This window comes from Panthera onca, chromosome B1 (assembly GCF_046562875.1).
Source record: "Panthera onca isolate mPanOnc1 chromosome B1, mPanOnc1 haplotype 2, whole genome shotgun sequence".
Taxonomy (NCBI): Eukaryota; Metazoa; Chordata; class Mammalia; order Carnivora; family Felidae; genus Panthera; species Panthera onca.
Window position 1 is genome coordinate 95,654,930 of NC_138342.1, and position 12,609 is coordinate 95,667,538.

General features: G+C 36.2%; 1 protein-coding gene across 1 annotated transcript in view; it reads right to left on the bottom strand.

Annotated features, from left to right (window-relative positions):
- Positions 1–2,229: 2,229 nt before the first annotated feature.
- ARSJ (arylsulfatase family member J) overlaps positions 2,230–12,609 on the bottom strand; it is an 83,090-nt gene continuing 72,710 nt past the window's right edge. Inside the window, exon 2 of the mRNA XM_060654316.3 lies at positions 2,230–5,581. Within this exon, the coding sequence (XP_060510299.1) occupies positions 4,177–5,581 (1,405 nt within the window). The 3' untranslated portion in view covers positions 2,230–4,176. The remainder of the gene's footprint in view (positions 5,582–12,609) is intronic.

Genomic DNA, 12,609 nt, shown 5'->3' on the forward strand with positions numbered 1-12,609 from the left:
CTTCCGGGCTGCAGTGGACCGTGAGTAAATGAAACCATGGAAAGCAAAACTGAGGCTAAGGAGGGGTGGGGGGTGGAGGGAGGGGATTTTGTATATAATTTGTGTATAAATTTTGTTCATTATTTATTGTCTGCCTAACTTGGCAAGAGTATAACCTGCACAAAGGTAAGAATTTTTACCTGACAGATAGTAGAATTTTACCTGACAGGTAGTAGGATATGATAAATATTTGTTGCATGAACGTATACATTTGGATAAGTGATTTTCCCTAAGAGGGAACAACGAAGTTATTAGCTTATGACATAAGAATTTTGTTTGCTTCTTTTGCAAAGCCAACTTACTTCTGCCAACAACACATATTCTGATAGCTACTGACAAATTCACAATTTGCTCAAGCACCTTATGAATTAAATGCTTAAGAAGCTAATCCTGATGCCAAACTCACGTACCTTGGAATATCAAATGCCAAAATACATTAACTGTATACTTATTCAGTGGTCAATGGCATGCCGTTTTCTCTATTTCTGAAGATCTTCAAAAAGATTTTCAAGAAACTGTAAGGGTCGCTCAATTTTTTGAAAAGTGAGGTAAGAGTATGTAAATATACATGAAACATCTCCTTTAGTAGACTGGACAGATGTGGGGTGGAAGTTTTCACTGGAAAGGTACCACAAGGTTTTGTTGCTTTGTTATTTGTTGCTTTGTTGCTTTTTTATTCCAATAAAATGTTTATATCCTTTCTCATCCAAGGCACATAGCCATAGGCACAAAGTATTTTCTGACAAAGCTAGTGGGAAACAGGACTTTCTTTTGTTCTCCTAATGAAAGAATCAGAGGTTTTTTAATTTGTTTTTAATGTTTATTTATTTTGAGAGAGAGACAGAGCATGAATGGGGAAAGGGCAGAGAGACGGGGAGACACAGAATCTGAAGCGGGCTCCAGGCTCTGAGCTGTCAGCACAGAGCCTGAGGAGGGGCTCAAACTCACAAACCATGAGATCATGACCGGAGCCTAAGTTGGATGCTTAACAGACTGAGCCACCCAGGGGCCCCAGGATCAGAGGTTTTAAAGAGTTGCAGTTTACGCTTGGAAGAGCCACAGATGGCCCTAGAAATTCAACCTGAGAATCGCAGTTTAGGAGATTGAGACCTGAGACTAAATACCCAGTATTAACAGAATTTGAATGATTAGGACATGAAAGTCAAGTGTACAGTATTCTCTTTGTTGGACATCTTGAAATACCTAGTGATTTGCTGACAGCATTTTGGAAAGATTTTTGTTCATTATTTATAGATGACTATTAGACTTTAGCTCCTTAAGGACAAGACAGACTTCTCTTAAATCAGTCTACCTAAGCACCAGGTGCAGCGAACAATAGCAATATTTGTGAAGCCATTTCTAGATAGAAGACAATGGGCTAATTTATTTTCATTGAGAAAGTTATGGTCATTAATAGAGAACTTAAAATCACATCATATTATGTAATCCTTAGTGGCTTCATGTGAGTTAATTTTCATAATCTTAATTGCCTCCTTTTTCTAGAAGATTCTATGTTTACACTCTTAATTTTCAAAGTCTGTTCCACACTTTGCCTAGTGCTGTGCAATGTGCTATTGACAAGAGTTTTATGGTGAAATAAATTAGAAAATCATGTATAAAAACTTCCATCTGTTAGAGATTTATGAGGCAAATCAGGATTTTAAGAACTCTTAAGAAAGGCAGCATTAAAGAGACCTTTTTAACTTTGTTTAACTCAGCATTTCCTGAACTTACCCTCAAAACTATTTTCTAATGATAACTCTATTTTTTGAGTTATAAGACATCAACTGTTGTAAATCACATCATTATTTGATGCACCACTAAGAAAGGAAAACACTGACAATATGCCTTTGATTTCTAAGACTCATTTAAATATATAGTCTATAAAACACAAGCTCAGGAAATAGTTCTTTATCCTACATAAAACATATACTCTAGAAGTAAAATACTAAAATTATTTTTTATCATTTTGGTTAGTAATTTAAGTAACAGTCTAAATGTTCTTTTATTGATTTCCATAAATTGTGAAAGGCAGTCCCTTGAATTCTGATACAAATGTATTTAATGGTATGCTGCCATACCACCGCATACATTTTGTTATCACAGTTGTAACTTCTTTCTGTGATTTTTTTTTTAAATTTTTTTTTTTAACGTTTATTTATTTTTGAGACAGAGATAGAGCATGAACGGGGGAGGGGCAGAGAGAGGGAGACACAGAATCGGAAGCAGGCTCCAGGCTCTGAGCCATCAGCCCAGAGCCCGACGCGGGGCTCGAACTCATGGACCATGAGATCGTGACCTGAGCTGAAGTCGGACACTTAACCGACTGAGCCACCCAGGCGCCCCTTCTTTCTGTGATTTTTGAAGTGTTGACTATGAGGCTTAGAGGCCCTTGTATTAGGGGAAGTCACTTTAAAGAAAACTCTAGGGCAGACAGAGGAGCCACATTAATCTATGCCCATTGATGACCCATGATAAATTTTATTACAAACCATGCTCTCCTTTTTTTTTTCTTTAAGTTTATTTACTTATTCTTGAGAGAGAGAGAGAGGGAGAGCAGGAGCAGGGGAGGGGCAGAGAGAGAGGGAGAGACAGTGAATCTCAGCAGGCTCCATGCTCAGCACAGAGCCCAGTATGGGGCTCAGTACAGGGCTCGGTACAGGCTAGAACTCACAAGCTGTGAGATCACGACCTGAGGCGAGTCGAAGGCTTAACCACCAACTGAGCCACCCAGGTGTCCCAAGATCATGCTCCTTTAATCCTCCTCATGGTATTCACACATGTGAGTTCCAAACCAGATTTTTAATTATTCCAGGTAGGATCCATATCTTCATTTCTCTCTGTCTCCCCAGTGTGTCCACTTTATATAAGAGTAGGATCTATAAATGTTATTTATTAACAAAAGGACATTTTTGTCTATGAAATAGCCAAGTGGAAACATCTCCTATTTGAAAAAATCCATATTATTTACTATGGTAGTTAGCAGATCATACCTGCAATCGCCTATTTTAAAGATGTTTGTTGTTAAGATGAAGAATATAATTTCATCTAGAAATTAGATCAGAAAAGCCACAATAAAGTTTCTAGTGCCATAAAATAAGTCATTTTAATAATAAAGACACATAAATAAGGTGTTTATTATGATAGAGACAATAAAGTTGTCTTTCAACCCTGTACAACACTGAATTCCAAGTAATTTGTAAGGAATATATTCATCTTTTTACATTCAAATAATGGCTGAACAATGATGATTATCATTTTTGCTGAATAGTTTTCTTTTTATCTTTTACGAATTCACCCAGTATTACAGTAATTTATACTACTACAGTGCTTGGTAATATTGAAGATATGAAATAAAATTCTTCTAACAGTATTTAGAAAATAAAAATAAAATAATTAAAAGTTATTTGTATAACTTTTTTGTGAAAACAAAATAATTAATATTTTTTTCTGTAAAAATAAATTACATACTTTACGTTGAAACATCATTCTATTAAAGTGTTTAGAAAATAGTTACATTCACGTTTTGGCAGTGTGCTCAAACATTCTTATATGCCATTCCCTCATGCATGACAGAATGAGGTGCAAGCTGTTTACATGGGAGCAACAGCTTATTTTCACAGGAAAGGAAATGATACGTGAAATGGAATTAACTTCAAAAACCAAGTATCATAAGACAGAGATACAATAATTCACGAAGAAAACGTATCTTTCAAGGCCTTTCAGGTAATGCAACCTTTGACTGTACTTTATCAAAGGTAGGTTTTAATCATGCTACCCTGTAACTTCCATCAAATTAGCATGTCCGTTGATTGCAGTTTTAAAGCATAGTGTCTGGTCAGTTGACGAAAGCACAACAGTTGCACTGATTAAGGACCATTTTTGTAAAGGAGCAAAAGAAATCAGCATCTCCATTCTCTTCTAAGTGTGGCTTGCAAGGGTAGCACCTTTGGCACAAAACAGAACCGTCTTCCACATGACGACCAGGTGGTAGCAGTCTCTGGAGTGGCACAACATGAAAACAGGGCTGCTACTTCTGGCAGTAAAATTACTGAGCCAAATTTGCTGGTCTCTCTAGAAAACAGCTGAAAGACTAAGACCGACTTCAGTTTAACCAGACAGGAAAAAAATTTGTACTTATCTAAGATAATGGCAAACGCCTGAATGGCAATTTGGAAATGAACCTGCTTTCGGCTGTTTCTTCTTTTTCTTACTTTTCTTCTGCTTTTTCTCAGCCTTATTTTTGCTCGACTTCTTTTTCTTGTTTTCCTCTTTATACCATGGTCCCCAGACTCCTCCGTTGAGCCGAGGATTACTCCTAGGGTCTTTGGGAGGGTACCTGACAGGCACTGCGGTTTTATTGAACTGTGAGAGCCTCCGTAGGAGCTGTTTCACGATTCCAGGATACCTAGTAGATAGGTCCACCCTCTCGTATGGGTCAGCCGTGATGTTGAAAAGCCATATGCTTTTGCCGGTTGACAATGTAATTCGTTCATTGTGCCACCGGTTTGGCCCCAGGTTGCTGAAAGACTGAGGGGGAACCCAGTCACTGTAGCCAGGGTTTCCTGTAAGCAGTTTCCAGTGCTGCACCCTGATGGCTGACTGGATTGCAGTGTTCCAGATCCCATAGCCTGCTGCCCAGGAGCCATTTTTTGCCTTGGTATAAATGGGGTCGATGTTGTGCAAAATATCCACCCGGGGTGAACGAAGGCCTTCGCTTATGGTTTCCCAGACATCATAGCCATCCAGTTGAGTGTCCTCATCAATCTGTCCTTCAGCCAGTGAAATAAGAGTGGGGTACCAGTCAGTGATGTGCACAAGCTCCTTACACACTGTTCCCTTGTTTTTCAGAAGTGGACTATGCACAAAGCCAACAGCTCGAATGCCCCCTTCCCAGTATGTTCCTTTGCTACCTCTGAGAGGCCAGTTACTTCCTCCTGCTGTGGGTTGGCCGCCATTATCTGAAGAGTAGATGATAATGCTGTTGTTATAGAAACCGTATGTCTTCAGAGCCAGGGTCACATTGTTGATTGCTTCATCTAAGCAGGAAAGCATGGCAGCGTACCTCCGCCTATTTATGTTGATAATGGATCTGTAATGTTCAAAATACCTGCCAGGAGCTTGCAGTGGTGAGTGAACAGCTTGGTAGGCAATATATAAAAATATAGGCTTTCTGGGATCATGGGAAGCTAAGATTTGCTGAACTCTTTGAGTGTACATCTGTGTGGAGTATAGGCCATTGTCATAGTCCCAGGCAGCATTGTCATTTTCATATAAGTCATAGCCACACATCCCAGGACTGTCACATTTGTAGTGTGTATAGTAATCACCGCTTCCCAAGAGGGAACCAAAAAAGGTATCAAATCCTCTCTTGGTGGGCATACATTCTTTTCTGTAAAAACCCAAGTGCCATTTTCCAACCATATGTGTCGAATATCCAACCTCCTTCAGCTTCTGAGGTAGGGTTGCATTGTCCAGAGGTAAGCAGTTGGGTTGGGTAGGTCTTATGATAGAATGTTGAAGTCCGGTGTGTATCTGATACCTTGATAAGAGTAAAAAATTTTGTCAGTGCAGGATAAAAGAGATATTATAAAGATTCTTAAACTAAACAATGCTCTTATGAAGAGAAACTTCACTCCAAATAAAATATGACCAATTCAGTATTTCTACTGCTGATTCAAAAGTCTTATCCTAGTTAGTTTCATATATAACATTTGAAATACATTTGACTCTAAATCAGTACTTTTGAAACTGAGATTTCACCACTTACCTCAAAGTGTTTTTAAAATTCTTCTAACAGGATTAATCTGAATAAACTTTAATCTCTTAACTAATGATGTAATGTTGAAAACTAATGTGATAAGGGAAAGGATATGAATGTACATAGAGTATTATTATTATTATTATTATTATTAGTCTAGAGAACTCACATTAGCTCCCAAATCATTTCCTGAGATCTCTAATTCAAGCTAAGTCTGAAGTACTAAAAATACATGCAAAAGTTATACAAAAGTCTCCTGTTTGATTGTCACAAAAATATTTTATAATTAGTCCCCAGCCTGCTAGATCTCTGTAAAGAGAAAGAATTTTTTCTGGCTCACAATACATTATTGCTGAAAAACCATCTTAGGGTAAGTATTTTAGCTAATGCTAAGGAAGGATTACATTTTCCCCCAAACAGCAGGAAATGAGTTCTTTCATGTATTTTCCACAGTGTCTCCCTTTTTAAAAAAGTTACATTCACTTACAATGTAGTCTAGGAAAACAAGGTAACCCTTTCTATACATTAAAATTAAATGAACATTAGTTTCTGGCATTGTTCTTTTTCCCAAAGATATTTTGCCAAGGATTTTTTTTTTTTTTTTTTTTTTCAGAGAATGGTTATTATCACATAGTGTATGAATTTTCACTCGGGTCAAGATGTGCCTATCAGTTAATGACATTTAAAAGTGATTGATTCCATAGTTATTATATAAGTTCAAATAGAAAATATAGAAATTCTGAGAAAATGAAGGTTGTAGAAGGTTTTAAAGTAAATGTGAAAATATTCTTGGAATCAAGTTACAAAGAGTAATATTGAGATCAAAAGTAAAAGTTTTTTACAATGGATTTAACCAGAAAGGCCAACATGTCATACATACCTTGGGTGAGTACTTCAATTTATTTAAATCTACAAATGAAAGGTTAATGTAACTGTGAGTTCTTTTGAAGTATCAATTGTAGTCACATGCTTTTGGTTTTGTAGGGTCTATAGGGATATTTGGTCACTAAGGCAAGGCAACATTCACATGGGCCCTGTCTGCTCTGCTGATCATTTAGCTGTCAAAGTTTCACAATTATCACAATTGTAAGAATTTAAAATGTAATCAATTCTCAAAGAAATAAGCATTTCAAAAGCATTATTTAGCACCAAAGTCAGACGGTATTGTTACTATCCTTGGTAACTTTTTAAAATACTATTTTATGTATATTTTTCTGGTGATTTTAAGTTTGTATATTTTGAGAGAGAGAGTGCGTGTGTGAGTGCGTGCAAGTAGGGGAGGGCCTTTTAGAGAGGGAGAGAATGAGAATCCCAAGCAAGCTCTGTACTGTCAGCTCAGAACCCAGTTCTGGGTTGGGCTTGAATTCATGAAACAAACCGTGAGATGGATCATGAGCCAAAACCAAGAGTCAGACGCTTAACGGACTAAGCAACCCAGGTGCCCCTCCTTGATAATTTTTGATGATCTAGTTCAAGATCCAAAACATTTGCTTGTGAAACTATTGATTTTGTGACAAGGACATGACAAATTGGTAACACCTATCATCATAAGCATTGAGTAAATTTAAAAACTGAAAAATCTGTATGGGCAAGCATTTTGATGAATTATTAACTAAATAATTCTATGCAGAAAATGTACTTGGCCAGAGCATCTATTCAGTTCATTGAATGGCTAACCAATTCAATCTTTCTAATCAAACTGGGCATTTTCTCAGCTAGTACTAAAAGCAAAAGTAATTGAGCCTTTTGAAAAGCAGGAAGTACAGAAAATGTTTACACAAAAAATAGTAGGAAAGAAGAGGTGTGCTTCTTTCAGGAGAGGGTATAGTGTTAGCAGATAAGTGAGAGAGGTCAGAATTATTAACTGTGTGGTTTCTGTCTTCCCCACAGCCTAGAACAGTTTTCATATGGGAAAATCCAGAACCAACAACAAAAAGATTAGGCAGCGGCTCATAACAGAAGAGATATTTTCAGGACAGACTCTTATTAAATGAACTTGAGACTGAGGCCAAATTGGTGGAGTTTCAGGTAGAATCTGGGGCATGGGTTAGGGGTACAGTTTGGGGGTCAGACAGTGTTGGGTTTGAGTTTGCTCCACTGCTTATTAGCTGTGTAGCTTTGGGCAGTACTTAACCACTCTGATCCTCAGTTACCTCCTCTGTAAAATAGAGATAATAATACATATTGTGTTGCTGTGGCATTGAAGACAGCATAGAGTCTGGTAAGGAGAATATGTCAGCAAATGATTGGTTTTGCTATTATTACATCAGAGTTCTGAGTTACTATGTTACACATTTGTATAAAGTTTTATAATGTATAGGCTTTCTTTCACATGTATTATTGCATTTAGTCCTCATTGCAACAGTAAGAAGTAGGACTTTTATGTTAACTTTAAACATTTTTTAAAAGTTTATTTATTTTGAGTGAGAGAGAGAGAGAGAATAGGAGGGGTAGAGAGACAGGGAGAAAGAGAGGGAGAAAGAGAGAGAGAAAGAGAGAGAGACAGAGAGAGAGACAGAGAGAGAGACAGAGAGAGAGAGAAAGAGAGAGAGAGAATCCCAAGTAGGCTTCGCACTGTCAGCACAGAGCTCGACATGGGGCTTGATCCCAGGAACTATGAGACCACAACCGGAGCTGAAATGAAGAGCCAGATGCTTGACAGACTGAGACACCCAGGTGCCCCTTATGTTAATTTTAGAGACAAGAGAATAGAGATGTAGAGATGAGCCCAATTCCTCCAACCTGCTCCTCCAAGCTGTGAAATGAATTCCTGAATGACAGAGCTTAAGCTGATGATCTTTCTATTCTCTTACAGAGTTAATATCAGTACTTCTTGAAAAATCAAGGAGCAGAGGAAAGATGGCATCAGTCTTGAGAAGCAAATCGGTTCTAACTTTCTAATGAAAGATGGGGAGGATTTTTGTAAACCAAATAGTGAGGCTTATCGTGATCCCAGAAAAAAATTGAGAATAATTTTTTAAGGGGATGCCTCGTGAGCATGTAAAAAACAAAACAAAACAAAACAAAACAAAAACAAATTAGGTGGAGCCAAAAAGAAAAGTCTTGCTAAGTTAGCTTCATTGTCTTTTTTAAAAAAAGATCAGTATTAGATAAAGAGCTTAGGAAAATGATGGGCATTTCAAAAATCTGCTCATGATTCTTTTCTTATAAAATAATGAAAAAAAAAACTGTATGGTAACATTGTATATTCACCAGAATAATAATAATGTTACACATTCACACCAATCAAGGCATACAGAAAATTTTCATTTATATTATTTCTCTGGCTTCTACAACTCTGTGGACTAGGCAGGGGTAATCCATTTATTACTTTCATCTAATAACAACGAAGACAAAAACACTGAAACTCAGAGTAATTTAGTATAATTGAGTGGTTTGCCAGGCTTTACAGCTGTAAATCTTGAGGTTCTACTCTGGAATCCAGATTTTTTGGCTTTAGAGACTTTTCCTTGGTACACAAACAGATTATTGAACAGCTAGACCTATTTAAAGTTTGGGTTAATTCATTTGCATTAATCTTCAGTATTTATTAGTTCAGTTAAGCAATATGTTGAGTGTAAAATGTGTGCCAGGGACTAAGCTTTTGTTTTGTTTTGTCCACTACCTTCCCATCCCCAAAGCTTTGACATCCCTAAGTGAGCTCTAGGTAAAGATCGTACCAGTGACGGGGGTGAGTTCAAGGCATGAGCTCCTTGAACCTTGGGGTCAGGTGGGGCTTGAGACAGTGCTTTCAGTCATGGAGAACACCACTGAATGGTAATAAATTATTTTCTTTCAGGAAGGAGATGGTTGGAATCTAGGGAAGAATCTTTGGCAAAATAGTGACTTTAAGTTGGCAGCAGCAACTAGCTTGATTATCAATCAGATAATTCTTCAAAATACACTACAAAATAGTATATTAATTAATGTAACTGATTAATTGGTCGAAGACTGCTGATCTGGAAAGTAGTCTCGAGCAGTACAACAAGGCTCTTTCCTTGGCTTCAATGCATTGGTCATTATTATCCATTGATTATTATAATCCATGATATATCCATATCCATTATCATCCATTATTGCTATGACTTGAATAAGAAACAGAAGAATTGCTTATTATCTAGGTGGAATAGTCAATATTATAAGTGGCATAATCAAGATTCAAAGTAATCTAAATGACCTGAAATGTTGAAACAAAAACGATGATATACAGATCAAAAGTTAAGGAAGGGCTCAAAGAGTGAGGGGAATATATCAAAAAGATGCAGAATCCTGAATGAAGGGGCTCTTGTTGGCCAAATCTGGGATAATGTGAGCATCAAAATAAATAGTGATAGTAAAGAATTATACCAATGAATCAAATAGGAAACCCTGAGTCCATACTAATAAAAAGAAATAAGTAAATAATAAAAGGTTGCTATGGAATGGGATGACATAGTCTACATAATAATTACAAACCACGTAATCAAAGAGTAACTGTACAGTGAAAGCACCTGATAAACACCATATAAATCAAGCGATTAAAGTTAACATCTCAGTAATTGGGACAAATCAACATCTTGTGCCTGCAGACAGGATGCAATGAGAGGAGAACAGCATTGTTTCTGTGGTGTGCCAGCCTAAGATGCATAAGGTGAATCTAGTCCCGAGTAAACAACAGGCAAACCCAAACTGAGGGATATTCTACAAAAGAATGGCTGAAAATATTAGAAAAGTGCCAATATAATGTAAGTCAAAGAAATGGTTCAGGAGAAAATGTTATTTTTTGTTGTACATGTGCAGTACTTGACTTTTTCTATGAGAGTGTTTCAAAATTAAAAAAAAAACTGTAAGGAAATCTAATTGGGATAAGTGGAAAGCACTACATGTTAAAAAACAATCATTTACATGATCATTATAGATCTGGGAAGTTGTATATATCAGACTATGAATTTGATAAAAAAGCAAATATGTAAAGAGCTAAAATGCTAATAAGATCTTACATTATATAAGGGCAGTGTGCAAATTCTAAGAAGTAATATTCCTACTCTGTTAATCAGAACACATCTGGAATAGAGTATTCAATATTTAAGCATGTTGTCCCCAAATATATGTACATTTTTTAATTTATAAATCACACACATCCACTGCTATACCAACTTATGAACATTATAAAGCACACACAATAGAAATTTAAAAAAAAGAAGTAGATAAAAATAAATAGACTTTCTGGTATTTGTTCTTGTATCCTAATGAATCACCCTGTGTTGCCCTAGAAGTACATATTCCAATTTGGAGACCACTGGTACAGAAGGTAGATTGGTAAAAGATGAGAACTGAAACAGGGATTAATTAGGATGCTGTTACAATAGTCTAGGTCAAAGATGATGGTGGCTTGGACTACCACCTAGTGGCAATAAAAATGGAAGTAAGTGGATAAATCCAATGTATAATTTGAATTTAGAACTGATAAGACTAAATCAGTGAAGGGAGGGAAAGGAAAAGGAAAAAAAAAAAACAAGGACTTTCAGATATGTGGCTGCTATTTTGGTAGATGGCGGATGGACCAGTTGATCTCTGTTTTGTTCCAAAGTATACAATTAGGACTAATGAATAACATTACAAAAAGGCAGATGGCAAAAATAACAACAACAAACAAACAAAAAACCCAACTAGGAAAAAAAAAGAAATGAAAAACAAAATAGACTAGATGATCGTCTGTCAGGGATTGTGTAAAAGATCTATCTGAATTGGAAAAGGAGTACTAGTTACCTTTAAGGTTCCTTCTACCTTTAAGAATTTATGGATCAAGGATGATAGGTCAATGTTTCCTCAAAGAACCCCATGCAATCTCAGAGCAGATTCACAAAAACAAGTTTATAATGTTACATACAAGTATTTGATAAAGAAGTTTCCACAATGCATCATATATATATATAACATCTTTCTTTGATTAATATAAAGTTAGCTTAAAAAATAGGTTTTTCACATAGCATTTTCTGAATGCAATGATCATAACTAAGAAAAACTAATTTTGAAATTCAGTCTATTTTTTTATTACCATCTGGCTACCATGTGAAGAAAATTCCATATGAACAATAGTAAACCTAGAGTTGATGTCAAATCTGTTGAAATCAATAGCCATCATTCTCACTTTCCTGCCAGCTTAAAAGACAAAAGCTAAGTGGGCTTTTCAGCTTGGCGTTAGAACGTGTAAAGACTTCTGTAATCTTTTTAAATATTCATTTATATCACTGGGTTCTGGTAGTGGCAGTGGTTTTGAATTCTCTTTTGTCTAGGGAAGTCTAATGTAATATTATTGTTTTAATCCAATTAGGTAGTTAATGTACCCTTATAAATGTAAAACACTCATAAGGGTAAAATATGAATCATCACAGTTCCACGCAGACTCTAAAGTGTAGGATTGTTACAGAATATGATGTTAGCTGATAGTGTAGGAAAAATTGATATTTTGAAGGGAAGGAACCAAGTATAAGAGACTATAGTTTATGAATCAAATGTCACTTAGATATTTATAAGTTAGAAAAATATAACTAATTTTCCATATTCTGCAAGGTATTCCTTTACCACTTCCTTCCAAAAGACTCTTTTACCTCCAAGACTGTTGTTCTATTTATAGGACTTAATTTCATCTTTTAGTTAATTATGTCTTCTGACAAAGGTTGTACGTGGGAGAGAGGTATCATAATAAGTTTTTCATCTCATGAATGAATGAATTTCATTGGATATTCATTCATGAGATGAACAACTAGACATAGTTTAGAATGAATTACTTATTCAACATTCAATGATTGAGAGCAATGATTCCTGCC